Source organism: Pollicipes pollicipes, unplaced genomic scaffold (assembly GCF_011947565.3).
Source record: "Pollicipes pollicipes isolate AB1234 unplaced genomic scaffold, Ppol_2.1 Scaffold_4295;HRSCAF=5057_pilon_pilon_pilon, whole genome shotgun sequence".
NCBI lineage: Eukaryota > Metazoa > Arthropoda > Thecostraca > Pollicipedomorpha > Pollicipedidae > Pollicipes > Pollicipes pollicipes.
Genome location: NW_023596461.1, coordinates 31,131,904 through 31,142,730, shown reverse-complemented (window position 1 = coordinate 31,142,730; position 10,827 = coordinate 31,131,904). Strand labels below are relative to the sequence as shown.

At 66.2% G+C, this 10,827-nt stretch overlaps 2 protein-coding genes across 2 annotated transcripts in view; one reads left to right on the top strand and one right to left on the bottom strand.

Moving 5' to 3' along the window:
- LOC119097440 (misshapen-like kinase 1) overlaps positions 1–286 on the top strand; it is a 15,232-nt gene extending 14,946 nt beyond the window's left edge. The window contains exon 21 of the mRNA XM_037220472.1: positions 254–286. Within this exon, the coding sequence (XP_037076367.1) occupies positions 254–286 (33 nt within the window). The remainder of the gene's footprint in view (positions 1–253) is intronic.
- A 378-nt stretch (positions 287–664) lies between these two features.
- LOC119097438 (HEAT repeat-containing protein 1) lies at positions 665–10,584 on the bottom strand. Its single transcript, XM_037220471.1, has 15 exons — positions 10,546–10,584; positions 10,336–10,452; positions 9,889–9,939; positions 9,143–9,328; positions 8,714–8,842; positions 8,190–8,409; positions 7,418–7,558; positions 6,837–7,015; positions 6,439–6,621; positions 5,713–5,884; positions 4,793–4,941; positions 2,800–2,975; positions 2,254–2,424; positions 887–911; positions 665–763 (listed from the first exon to the last, which is right to left on the bottom strand). Exons 1-15 carry the CDS (start codon positions 10,582–10,584, stop codon positions 665–667), a joined length of 2,037 nt encoding a protein of 678 aa, XP_037076366.1.
- Positions 10,585–10,827: the final 243 nt, after the last annotated feature.

Sequence of the window (10,827 nt, the reverse complement as noted above, 5' to 3'; positions counted from 1 at the left end):
TGGGCGGCGCGTCGGCGCGCGTCGCCCACTCGAACACGCGCAGGAACAGCGGCCGGAACGTGGTCTCCGAGAGCCGCGGCACCAGTGACGTCACCGCCCCGATGACGTCGAGCTCGACACGGCTCGCGTCGGCGCCGGCCGCCGGCGAGCCGCGGTGCTCCAGCGCGCTGGCGACGGACGGCGACGGTCAGGCGAGCCGGGCCCGGGCGACGCACACGCGGCCAGAGGCGGACCGCGGGGGCGCGCGGCGCAGTGCGGGTTGGGGGTGAGCAGCAGCCACGGCTGAGCGGGCGATGAGCGACGAGACCAGCCCGCGGGCAGAAGAGTTCAGGGAGCTGCTGCTGTCGCGGGCGACGGAACCAACGGGTCACGAACGTACAGCAGTTCTCGCAATGCATTGGATAGCGCTCCTTGCACGCACTGTCACCAAGGGAGGTTGGTGACATGGTGAATGGTGACGGCACTGATCACCGGTCCGTCTGCCCAACAAATGACCCCCTATGACCCCTCACTTGACCCCCTCGTGTTGGCCTTCGTCATCTGTACAGAACAGGACAAAAAACGAATCATAGCAGGTTAACACACGTTAAGCTCGACTTCATTGACGTCCATTTCAGAAGCAGGCCCACCACTTGCGAGAGCTTGCTCCCCACGCTGGCTCCCCTCAGCCGCACGCCCTCTCCCCTCCCGCGGCGCCGTCCGCCCGCGCCGTAGGAACGCACCGCAGGAACAGCGGCTGTAGCTCGGCCAGCACGGCGTTGAGCTGCGTCAGCTCGGCGGCCGCCACGCACTCGGCCAGCAGGGCCATCAGCTGGCTGACGCCGGCGCTGCCATCTGCTGTCAGCTGCTGGAAGCACTGGCCGACGGCCGGCACCAGCACGCGCACCGGCACGGCCGTCGCCAGGTGGTGGCTGCCGGAGCAGGAGGGCACGCACGTGACGCCGGGCGGTGTCGCCGCTCGACGGGCGGGCGCCGTACATGTGCCACGCGACCACTGGCACAGCGCATACCACACCACACACACATGTGTACATAATACTGAGTCTCTGAGCCTGAGTCTCTCTCTCTGAGTCTGAGTCAAAATAGAGGTAAACCCGCTTTTCCCAAACAAACCATTTCGGCTTGCTTCCAGCTCATCAGAAACTAAACACACCTAAAACGAGCAGTTTCATATATATATATATATATATATATATATATATATATATATATATATCCTAATTCTTACAGGCAATGACCAAGCAGTTGAATCCTGGCAGTCACTGGCATGCCCCGCAGCGCGCTGTTTTGAACAGTTCCAGGCATCGCCCGAGAGATCGCCACCCGACGCGCCGAGCCGCGGATGAAAGATTGGGCTGCTCTTGAAAGGGAGCGGGGCCTCAGAAGAAGCCTGCGCCGGCTCTAGCCGTGCAGCGCGCCGCCTCGCGCCGCCGAGCGACCGGAATGGCTAAAAACACGCTTCGAAGAGAAGGCGGCTGGCAGGTTCTTCAGTGCTGAATGCCCGCCACATGCCCTCGCTATGAGATCAACTGATTCTGGGAGCGCCTGAATCCAACTGTACACAAAGATATCTCGAAACCACCCCTCCCTAACAAAATAAAAGAACAAAAGGCTGAGCAAACTAGAACCGTCTCCGCAGCAGCCGGGCATGCATGTGAGGAGGCGCACGCCTGTCTGTGTGATGCGGCCAAAGATGAGGAGGGATTCCGCGGCACGTCACCGACCTAGTGGTCTCAGGCTGAACGGACGCTAGGAGCAGACGACCAATGCATGCGTCCACCAGCGTTGCAAACTAACAGGTACCTTTTCAGCCCAATCAAGGATGCATAGTTTTAATCTTACTGGCGACAGTCTGACATATTCCGGAGAGATGACAAGCCTTTCAGACAATCTGCATCCATTCAGACCACAAGATGACGCAGACCACTGATGCAAATCGACACACAGACAAAACAATCCCTTCCGAGCGTTTGTCTGAGCAAGACTCGTGCCTTAAAACACTGATGTCACGACACTGTAAGTTACTGGACAAACGCTCAGCTCAGGTGTCAACCGCTGAGCTGGGTTTGGCTGAGTTCGACATCCAAACCACTCAGACGACCAGATCGTTGGTGGCTCCGGGGGACGGGGGGAGGGGGGAGATCGGGGGAGGGCCTCCGCCGGCGACGCCCCCTCTCCACCGCCGCACCTGTTCGGCTCCAGTCCCGGCCGGTGCTGGGGCCCGCCCGTGGCCACCGTCGGCTGGCCACCCACCGTGTCTGACGCAGCCGGTGCTGCAGCGGGCTGCTAGCGCCGCCCGCGCGCTCCGCCGACAGCCGACACACGTGGCGCAGCAGCGCCGGCAGGTACGGCGAGATGAAGTGCGCCAGCGACTCCACCAGCTTCTGCGCCAGCGTCACGGCCGACACCAGCACCAGCTCGTGACTGCCGGAGGGCGCCAGCGGCGGTGACGACACCGCGCTCCGGGCGACGGCAGCCGGCGAGGGATCTCTCGCGACTGTCACCGAGATCAAGAGACGAGAGAGTGATCCCCACACACATCGCAAATGCACTGATGAACCTGCGCTTACAAGCGTAAACGTAAACGTAAACCATTTAAAGCAGAACATGGACTTAGCAGCAACGAGAGCACATCTTCTTGGTAGCAATTTACAAATCACGAGAAGAGAGCAGAAGTCACGCGCCAGATCCGGCAAATGGTCCTGCCACAGATTTGAGACGAATCCTGCCAGCCCCGCCCCCAGTGCCACCCCCGAGGCGGCGTCGTCGGCGTCGCAGCGCGCCGTCACGCCGCCGCACCTCCGGCGTTCCTCGTCCTCCAGCGCGGCCAGCAGGGCGGCGGCTGTGGCCGGCAGCCGTCCGATGGCGTGGGCGCGTAGGCTGGCGCACAGCTCGGCCAGGCACAGCAGGCAGCTGGCGAACAGCGGCGGCGGCAGCGACGCGTCGCCGGCCAGGTCGCAGACCACGCGCAGCACCTGACGGCGGCGCGCCGGCACCAGTCACCAGACAGGGTAGCACAGGGGACGGCAGCCGACATCGGTCACCAGACAGGGTAGCACAGGGGACGGCAGCCGGCGCCGGTCACCAGACAGGGTAGCACAGGGGACGGCAGCCGGCACCGGTCATCAGACAGGGTAGCACAGGGGACGGCAGCCGACATCGGTCACCAGACAGGGTAGCACAGGGGACGGCAGCCGGCGCCGGTCACCAGACAGGGTAACACAGGGGACGGCAGCCGGCACCGGTCACCAGACAGGGTAGCACAGGGGACGGCAGCCGGCACCGGTCACCAGACAGGGTAACACAGGGGACGGCAGCCGACATCGGTCACCAGACAGGGTAGCACAGGGGACGGCAGCCGGCGCCGGTCACCAGACAGGGTAGCACAGGGGACGGCAGCCGGCACCGGTCACCAGACAGGGTAGCACAGGGGACAGCAGCCGACATCGGTCACCAGACAGGGTAGCACAGGGGACGGCAGCCGGCGCCGGTCACCAAACAGGGTAGCACAGGGGACGGCAGCCGGCATCGGTCACCAAACAGGGTAGCACAGGGGACGGCAGCCGGCACCGGTCACCAGACAGGGTAGCACAGGGGACGGCAGCCGGCACCGGTCGCCAGACAGGGTAGCACAGGGGACGGCAGCCGGCACCGGTCACCAGACAGGGTAGCACAGGGGACGGCAGCCGGCACCGGTCACCAGACAGGGTAGCACAGGGGACGGCAGCCGGCACCGGTCACCAAACAGGGTAGCACAGGGGACGGCAGCCGGCACCGGTCACCAGACAGGGTAGCACAGGGGACGGCAGCCGGCACCGGTCACCAGACAGGGTAACACAGGGGACGGCAGCCGGTGCCGTCTCCGGAGTAACACTGGGGACGGTAGCCGGCACCGGCTCCGGGGGTAACGTCAGGGACGGGAGCCGGCGCCGGCTCCGGGGTAACACTGGGGACAGGAGCCGGCACCGGCTCCGGGGGTAACGCCAGGGACGGGAGCCGGCGCCGTCTCGGGGGTAACACTAGGGACGGGAGCCGGTGCCGTCTCCGGGGTAACACTAAGGATGGGAGCCGGTGCCGGCTCCGAGGTAACACTGGGGACGGGAGCTGGCGCCGGCTCCGGGGATAACACTAGGGACGGGAGCCGGTGCCGGCTCCGGGGTAACACTAGGGACGGGAGCCGGTGCCATCTTGGGGGTAACACTGGGGGCGGGAGCCGGTATCGGCTCCGGGGTAACACTAGGGATGGGAGCCGGTGCCGGCTCCGAGGTAACACTGGGGATGGGAGCTGGCGCCGGCTCCGGGGATAACGCTAGGGACGGGAGCCGGTGCCGGCTCCGGGAATAACACTAGGGACGGGAGCCGGTGCCGTCTCCGGGGTAACACTGGGGACGGGAGCCGGTGTCGGCTCCGGGCAACACTGGGGACGGGAGCTGGCGCCGGCTCCGAGGTTACACTGGGGACGGGAGCTGACGCCTGCTCCGGGATGCGCGACACGTAGCAATGATCGGAGCTGTATCTTAACTCTGGGTTACGCGGTGCCTAGAATTATGGCAAGTATTCATCCAAGCAATGACAGATGCGCCTGTCAACACTCGTACGGCGTCACGCGTCACGACAAACTCCAGCTGCGCTCCAGCACTCCAGCACCCCAGATGACCGCCCGCGCCGAGCCACCAGCCCACGATCACGCGGCGCGGCGTGACGGGCGGACCAGGGCACCTCGGCGCTGCGGCTCGACCCGGCTGCAAGACGTGCCGGCGAGATGGCAGCGCCAGCTCGCGGTGCCACTGACCGGCACGAAGTGGGCCGGGTGCCGGGCGGCCAGCAGGCGGGAGAGCAGCTTCAGGGCGAACAGCGCCGTCTGTCGGTTGAGGGCCGAGCCGCCCTCCTCCTCCTCCTCCGCGTCGTTCTCGGCGCCCGCCTGCGCCGCCGTCACCAGCTCTGGGGGAGTACCGCGCCGGCAGTGAGAGCGCTGGCGCACGCCGCTCCCAGCAGCCGGCCGACGGAGTCTGGCGGCGACTAGCGAGCGGGGCATCCCCGATGCCTCCGCCCCCGTAACGATCCCACGTCTGGGTCCCTAGTTCCCCTGTCCGGCGGGCGGCGCGGCCACCTCAGGGTCCCTTGTGCCCTGCCCGGCGGGCGGCGCGGCCACCTCAGAGTCCTTAGTCACCCTGTCCGGCAGGCGGCGCGGCCACCTCGGGGTACCTTGTCGCCCGGCCCGGCGGGCGGCGCGGCTACCCCTGGGTCCCTAGTTCCCCTGCCCGGCGGGCGGCGCAGCCACCTCTGGGTCTTTCGCTCCCCTGCCCGGCGGGCGGCGCGGCCACCTCTGGGTCTTTCGCTCCCCTGCCCGGCGGGCGGCGCAGCCACCTCTGGGTCTCTAGTTCCCCTGCCCGGCGGGCGGCGCAGCCACCTCTGGGTCTTTCGCTCCCCTGCCCGGCGGGCGGCGCGGCCACCTCTGGGTCTTTCGCTCCCCTGCCCGGCGGGCGGCGCAGCCACCTCTGGGTCTCTAGTTCCCCTGCCCGGCGGGCGGCGCAGCCACCTCTGGGTCTTTCGCTCCCCTGCCCGGCGGGCGGCGCAGCCACCTCTGGGTCTTTCGCTCCCCGGCCCGGCGGGCGGCGCGGCTACCCCTGGGTCCCTAGTTCCCCTGCCCGGCGGGCGGCGCAGCCACCTCTGGGTCTTTCGCTCCCCTGCCCGGCGAGCGGCGCGGCCCACCTCCGGTGAGCAGCAGGAGGGCGTCGCTGTCGGCCTCGCTGAAGTAGTCGGCCTGCAGCTGGAGGCGCGAGGCGAGCAGCTCCATGGCGCGCCGCCGCACCACCGTCAGCCGGCTGCCCAGCAGGCCCGACACCACCGACAGGAACATGGCCGCCGGTAGCAGCGAGTTGATCTGCAGCCGGCGCACGCGGGGGGTCAGGGAGCGGGTCCAGTGCGGGGCGGGAGTGAGCTGGCAGGCGGACACGCGGCCGAGCGACGTTCTGCGCCAAGCGCCGCTCGCGTGGCCGGCGGCAGCGTCGGCAGACCGGAGGTCCGGTCAGGGCCGACGTCGCAGGGGGAGGCATAACCGCAATGGCGTCGCCACACCGCGGATGGCTGTCGCGATCCTGTGTCGGTCAGGCGGCGTCCGACATCACAGGCTCGGACAGAGCAGCAGCAGCGACTGACGCGATCGCCGTCACACACAGCGGGCACTGGCTTCCCTGACGTTCAACTTGTCTCGACACACCGGCATGCCACCTGGCGGCCTGTGCGACACGACGAGCCGACCAGCACCGGGCAAAGCGCCGCGAAAACAAGCCCCAGTCACCACCTATCTTGACCAAACCACACCAACCATCTGACATCGATCACACAAGAAACATAGCTCAACGCAGCCAGCCGCAGCCTCCCCGCGAACGGCGTCTTCCCGCGGCCGGTGCAGCGGCAAGGCGCCGGGGGCCGCACCTTATCCAGCAGGGCGTACAGCCGGTGCAGGATGGCGCGCACGTGGCGCAGGGCGTCCGGCCGGCCGCGCAGCTGCGTCTGGCAGAGGCGCGTGCAGGCCGTGATGAGGCGCACGCTGCGCTCCAGCAGCAGCTGGTGCTGCGCCTGCGCCGCCGCCGCACCCGCCGCATCCAGCGCCGCGCTCTGCCGGCCGGCGCCGCGTCGTCAGACACGGCTGACGCGCTGCAGCTTCGGGTAAGCTCGGCCGCGACTTCTCACGCGTCGGCTGCACGCATGGCGTTAGCACAAGGAATATGCCACGCTGGGGAAAGCAGCTATCGCTGTAATCAAGTTTTCATATCAAAATAGAGTTTCCATACCTACTAACCACTCCCCGCATGATCCACCAGTCGGCCCACCTGCGCCACGAACGCCTCCGACGCCAGCAGCTGCGCGATGAGGCTGACGGCCGTGTGGCAGTACTTGTAGAACTGCTTGTCCGTGTGCGCGTCCAGGTCGAACAGGGCGGGGTCGGCGGCGACGGCCGGCGCCGCGCCCGCCCGCGCGCCGCGCCCCTTCCGCGGCGCGTCGCCCACCTCTGCAGCGACACGGGGAGGGGAGGTGGGGGGAGGGCGTCAGCACGAGGACGGTGCCGGTCTCACGGCGCGCCGGTCACGCCCGGTCGACAGGGTGCACCGTCGCGAGGTGCGCTGCACGGCGACGGCTGGCGCCGACCGAGGGTCAGGCGGTCCAACGGTGAGGGCGAACGTTCATCGCGCTCGATAGATGCCAACAAGCAATGCAGAACGTTGATGTGCAGAGCCGGCCTGCCGCCACCACACAAGCAGCGCTGGGCTGCTGAACGACGCATACAACCGCTCAGGCTATCAGAGCTCCAGACGGCGCGGCTTCGACGTGGGAAGAGCGTCGACGGACGGACCGTCCGAGCCGCGCCCCCCCCCCCCCCCTCGGACGCCCGCGCGGCGGCCCCGCCACTGACCGTGCCGCTGGCCCATTAGCGTTTCGGTGTGCTCCAGCAGGCGGGAGCAGCTCACTAGCTGCACGTCCAGCGAGAACTCGCTGCACAGGCTGATGGCGAACTCCACCAGCAGCGAGGCGCTCCGGTCGCCCGTCACCGTCACTGCCGGACGGCGGCGGGGCGCGAGCGGGCGTCACGGCGGGTCAGGGCCACACCGTCACACGGGTGCCGAGGACGGAGAGATCCGCACACACGTCACTACGTCACTGCCGGACGGCGGCGCGGCACGAGCGGGCGTCACGGCGGGTCAGGGCCACACCGTCACACGGGTGTCGGGGACGGAGAGATCCGCCGGAAGGGGGAGGGAGACTCACAGGCGTCTGGATTGGGACACAACAGTATGACAGATGATGATTTACAAAGAGAACGTTATACATCATAGGAGTTATAGTTATATGAGCTATATACGTATGATTGAGACACGGGCGTAGCATGAGCATGCTGTCAGCATAAATGAGCTATACAAAATACCTTTTGAGAAAATCATGCATTATGAGAGCACCATACATGATCAGAACATCATACATTATCAGAACATAATACATTATACATCACATCATACATCAGAACATTACAGGAATTTAAGCAAATCTGTCACATCACAAGGTGGCATACCAGCTTAACAAGCTGGCACACACGTAGCGTCCATGTCTTCCCATAAAAGGTCGAGAAGAATGCAGCTGTCAGCAGCGAACGCCACTGTGGGCGAGTTTGCCCGGCCGGCGTCACTCACCGGTGTCTTCGGCCATCTTGTCTTTGACGTCACCCCTGGTGGCGAGCTGGTCAGACAGCATCACCAGACACGCCCACAGGTGGCTCTGCTCGCCGACGGTGCGCAGGAGGTGGGCGAACAGCGGCAGCCGGCGGTGGCGCGGCACGTCGCGCACCGCGTCGACGAACACGCGCAGCACGGGCACGACCACCTCGCCGCCGGCCGCCACCAGGCCGGACGCCTGCCGCGGGGAGGCGTCGGGTCACGTGACCGCCGGCGGCCCGACGCCGGAGCTGACACGGACGACAACGTAAGAGGTCATGGGATCGCTGGTGGGAGATGCCGCCCGAGGTGCTGAACGTGTTTGGAATGCGCGCAGGGCGTGAGCGTAACACACAACGGCGCCAAAAGTTCGTATTTTCTCCCCATCGTCCCGCGCTGAAAGAAAAGCCGAATCGACCTCAGCCCTCCGGTGCGGACCGGCAGGGTCGTGCCGCGTGCTTGGACACGACGCACTCAACCGCCGCCCAGACGAGGTCACCGACCTGCACAAGCGCCGGGATCACGCTTTCCACCGTCTTCTCGATCACGCGGAAGCTGTACTCGTTGTCCTGCCGCAGCATCGACGAGCCCATGAAGGTGAAGATGGCCATGATGTTGTGCAGCACCATCTCCTGGGGAAAGTGAAGGGCAGACGACGTAAGCTGATACACTGTCTAGCTTTCAAAACCACGCACCAGCATTCTGTCCGGGAATCACGCCGACTCCTTGCAAGCCACCGAGCGGTACGCTATTCGACGAGCCACGATCAAAACACCTTTACCCCAAACACCACACAAGCTCTGAACAAAGAAATATCCATCATTATGAGCTCGTTCATTTCTTTTACACTGCCTCGAAAACGAGCCCCAATTCGCCATGCAGCGTTCAATCGAACTCCCAGTACGACACCAACTCAAAATGGCGTCACCCACCGGCAGCATGGTGGCGGCCATGCCGAGCACGATGAGCGCCAGCTGGTGCGTCTGCGGGCTGTCGGAGGAGCGGACACACTGCACCAGCGTATCGACGCTGAAGCGTGTCTGCAGCTGCTCGTCCGGCGGCTCGGCGGCGTCGCGCAGCCGCTCGCACGTCTGCTGCAGGCACGTCAGCGCCAGCTGCTTCAGGTACTCGGCGGCCGGCTGGTCGGCCAGGCGCAGCAGGCGGCGCAGCAGCGCAAACAGCGGCCCCAGCAGACGGCCGGGCGCGTCCAGCCGGCGGCGCGCCTGCAGCAGCTCCAGCGCCACGGCGCGCCGCCGCCACGGCCGCGACTCCACCGACTCGGCGTCCGGCGCGGCCGGCGGTGTCGTGGGTGCCGCCGCCGCCGCCGCCGGCCCGGTCCTGCCGAGGGAAAGGAGGGAGATAGATTAAACACCGCCGGAGGCGTCGGCGGCGACCGGGCCGGGGTCGCAAGGAGCGCGGGTCCGGAGGGCAGGCGGCGGTCCACCGATACGGCTGCCGTTGCGGGCGCGTGATCACGTGAGGGCGGTCGCTCCCGCTTCAACCAGTCTGCACACGGCCCGTCCAAGCTGACGCATCCAGCGAATAACGAACGCCACGGACAGGAAACCAGCTTCCGGACATCCAGCCATCCCAGCCCCACCACCTGGTGGCTTGACTCAAAGCCCCCTGTACGGCGCCGGTGTGGACGTGGCGCTTACTTGCGTCGGCTGGGCCGCGCCTGGCGGACCGTCTTCTGTTCGGGCACGGCGCTCTCGTCCTCGCCCAGCTGCTGCACCAGCAGCTCAGCGCTCAGCGGCAGACGCCGGACCACCTGCGGCGGACGGCAGGGTCAGCGCCGCACACGCGGCGGCGCCTGGCGCGGAGGCGCGCCGCGCCGGCCGAGACCGCGGCGCGATCCAGTAGAGGTCGTGCTGGTGGAGCGGGGCGCCAGAGGCTCCGCCGACAGTACCCAGTGAATTAGCCGACAAAACGCAAGGCCGTGACCCCATCAATGGCTGATGTTTAGCACGGCTCATAGGCTGGGCTGGCGCCATAACATTCAGAGAGAACCAGCGTCCGCTCCAACGTCCACGTCACACGCGACAGCCGGATGCCCGCCGCACTGGTGGCGGGGCCGCGGCGAACCCTTCTCGGAGATTCACGCAGCCACAAGCACGCCGGATACCTTGTGCACGCGCGAGGAGACGGCAGACAGCTTGGTGTCTGTGCAGAGGTCCACCAGCAGGGCGAGCAGGCGCGGCTGGACCTCCGTGTCCAGAGCCGAGAACAGCTGGCGCGTCACCTGCCGCAGCAGCACGAGTGACGGTACGGCGCTGCAGGTTTGAACATGGCACATGTATGGGGAGCTGAGCGTTAAGGGCAACGAGCACCTCACGACGATGATGATACAGATGCCGATGCTGCTGCTGTTCATGATGATAGGGTTTGAGGGCGCACAGAAATGCGTACCAGGCAGCGCATGAAGGATAGCTAGGATGCACATCCAGCATGCCCTGTGACAATCTGAGAGCCTTCCCCACCGCTTGGACCTCGGTGGCACCACCTTCAGGCCGACCTTTCTGGGCAACGGACTACGCCGCGGTCTGACATCACCACTCGACTCCGCGGCATCGCATGACTTGACCCTCACTTCCATTCCATAACCGTGACACCTGGC

Coding starts and splice junctions, on each gene's coding strand:
- LOC119097438 (XM_037220471.1), bottom strand. CDS start 10,584: ATGAACAGCAGCAGCATCGGCATCTGTATCATCATCGTC. Junction 4,942..5,712: donor CCTCCTGCTGCTCACCGGAG/GTGGGCCGCGCC, acceptor GTACTCCCCCAG/AGCTGGTGACGGCGGCGCAG. Junction 2,425..2,799: donor GAGGACGAGGAACGCCGGAG/GTGCGGCGGCGT, acceptor GCCCTCCGGCAG/TCACGAGCTGGTGCTGGTGT.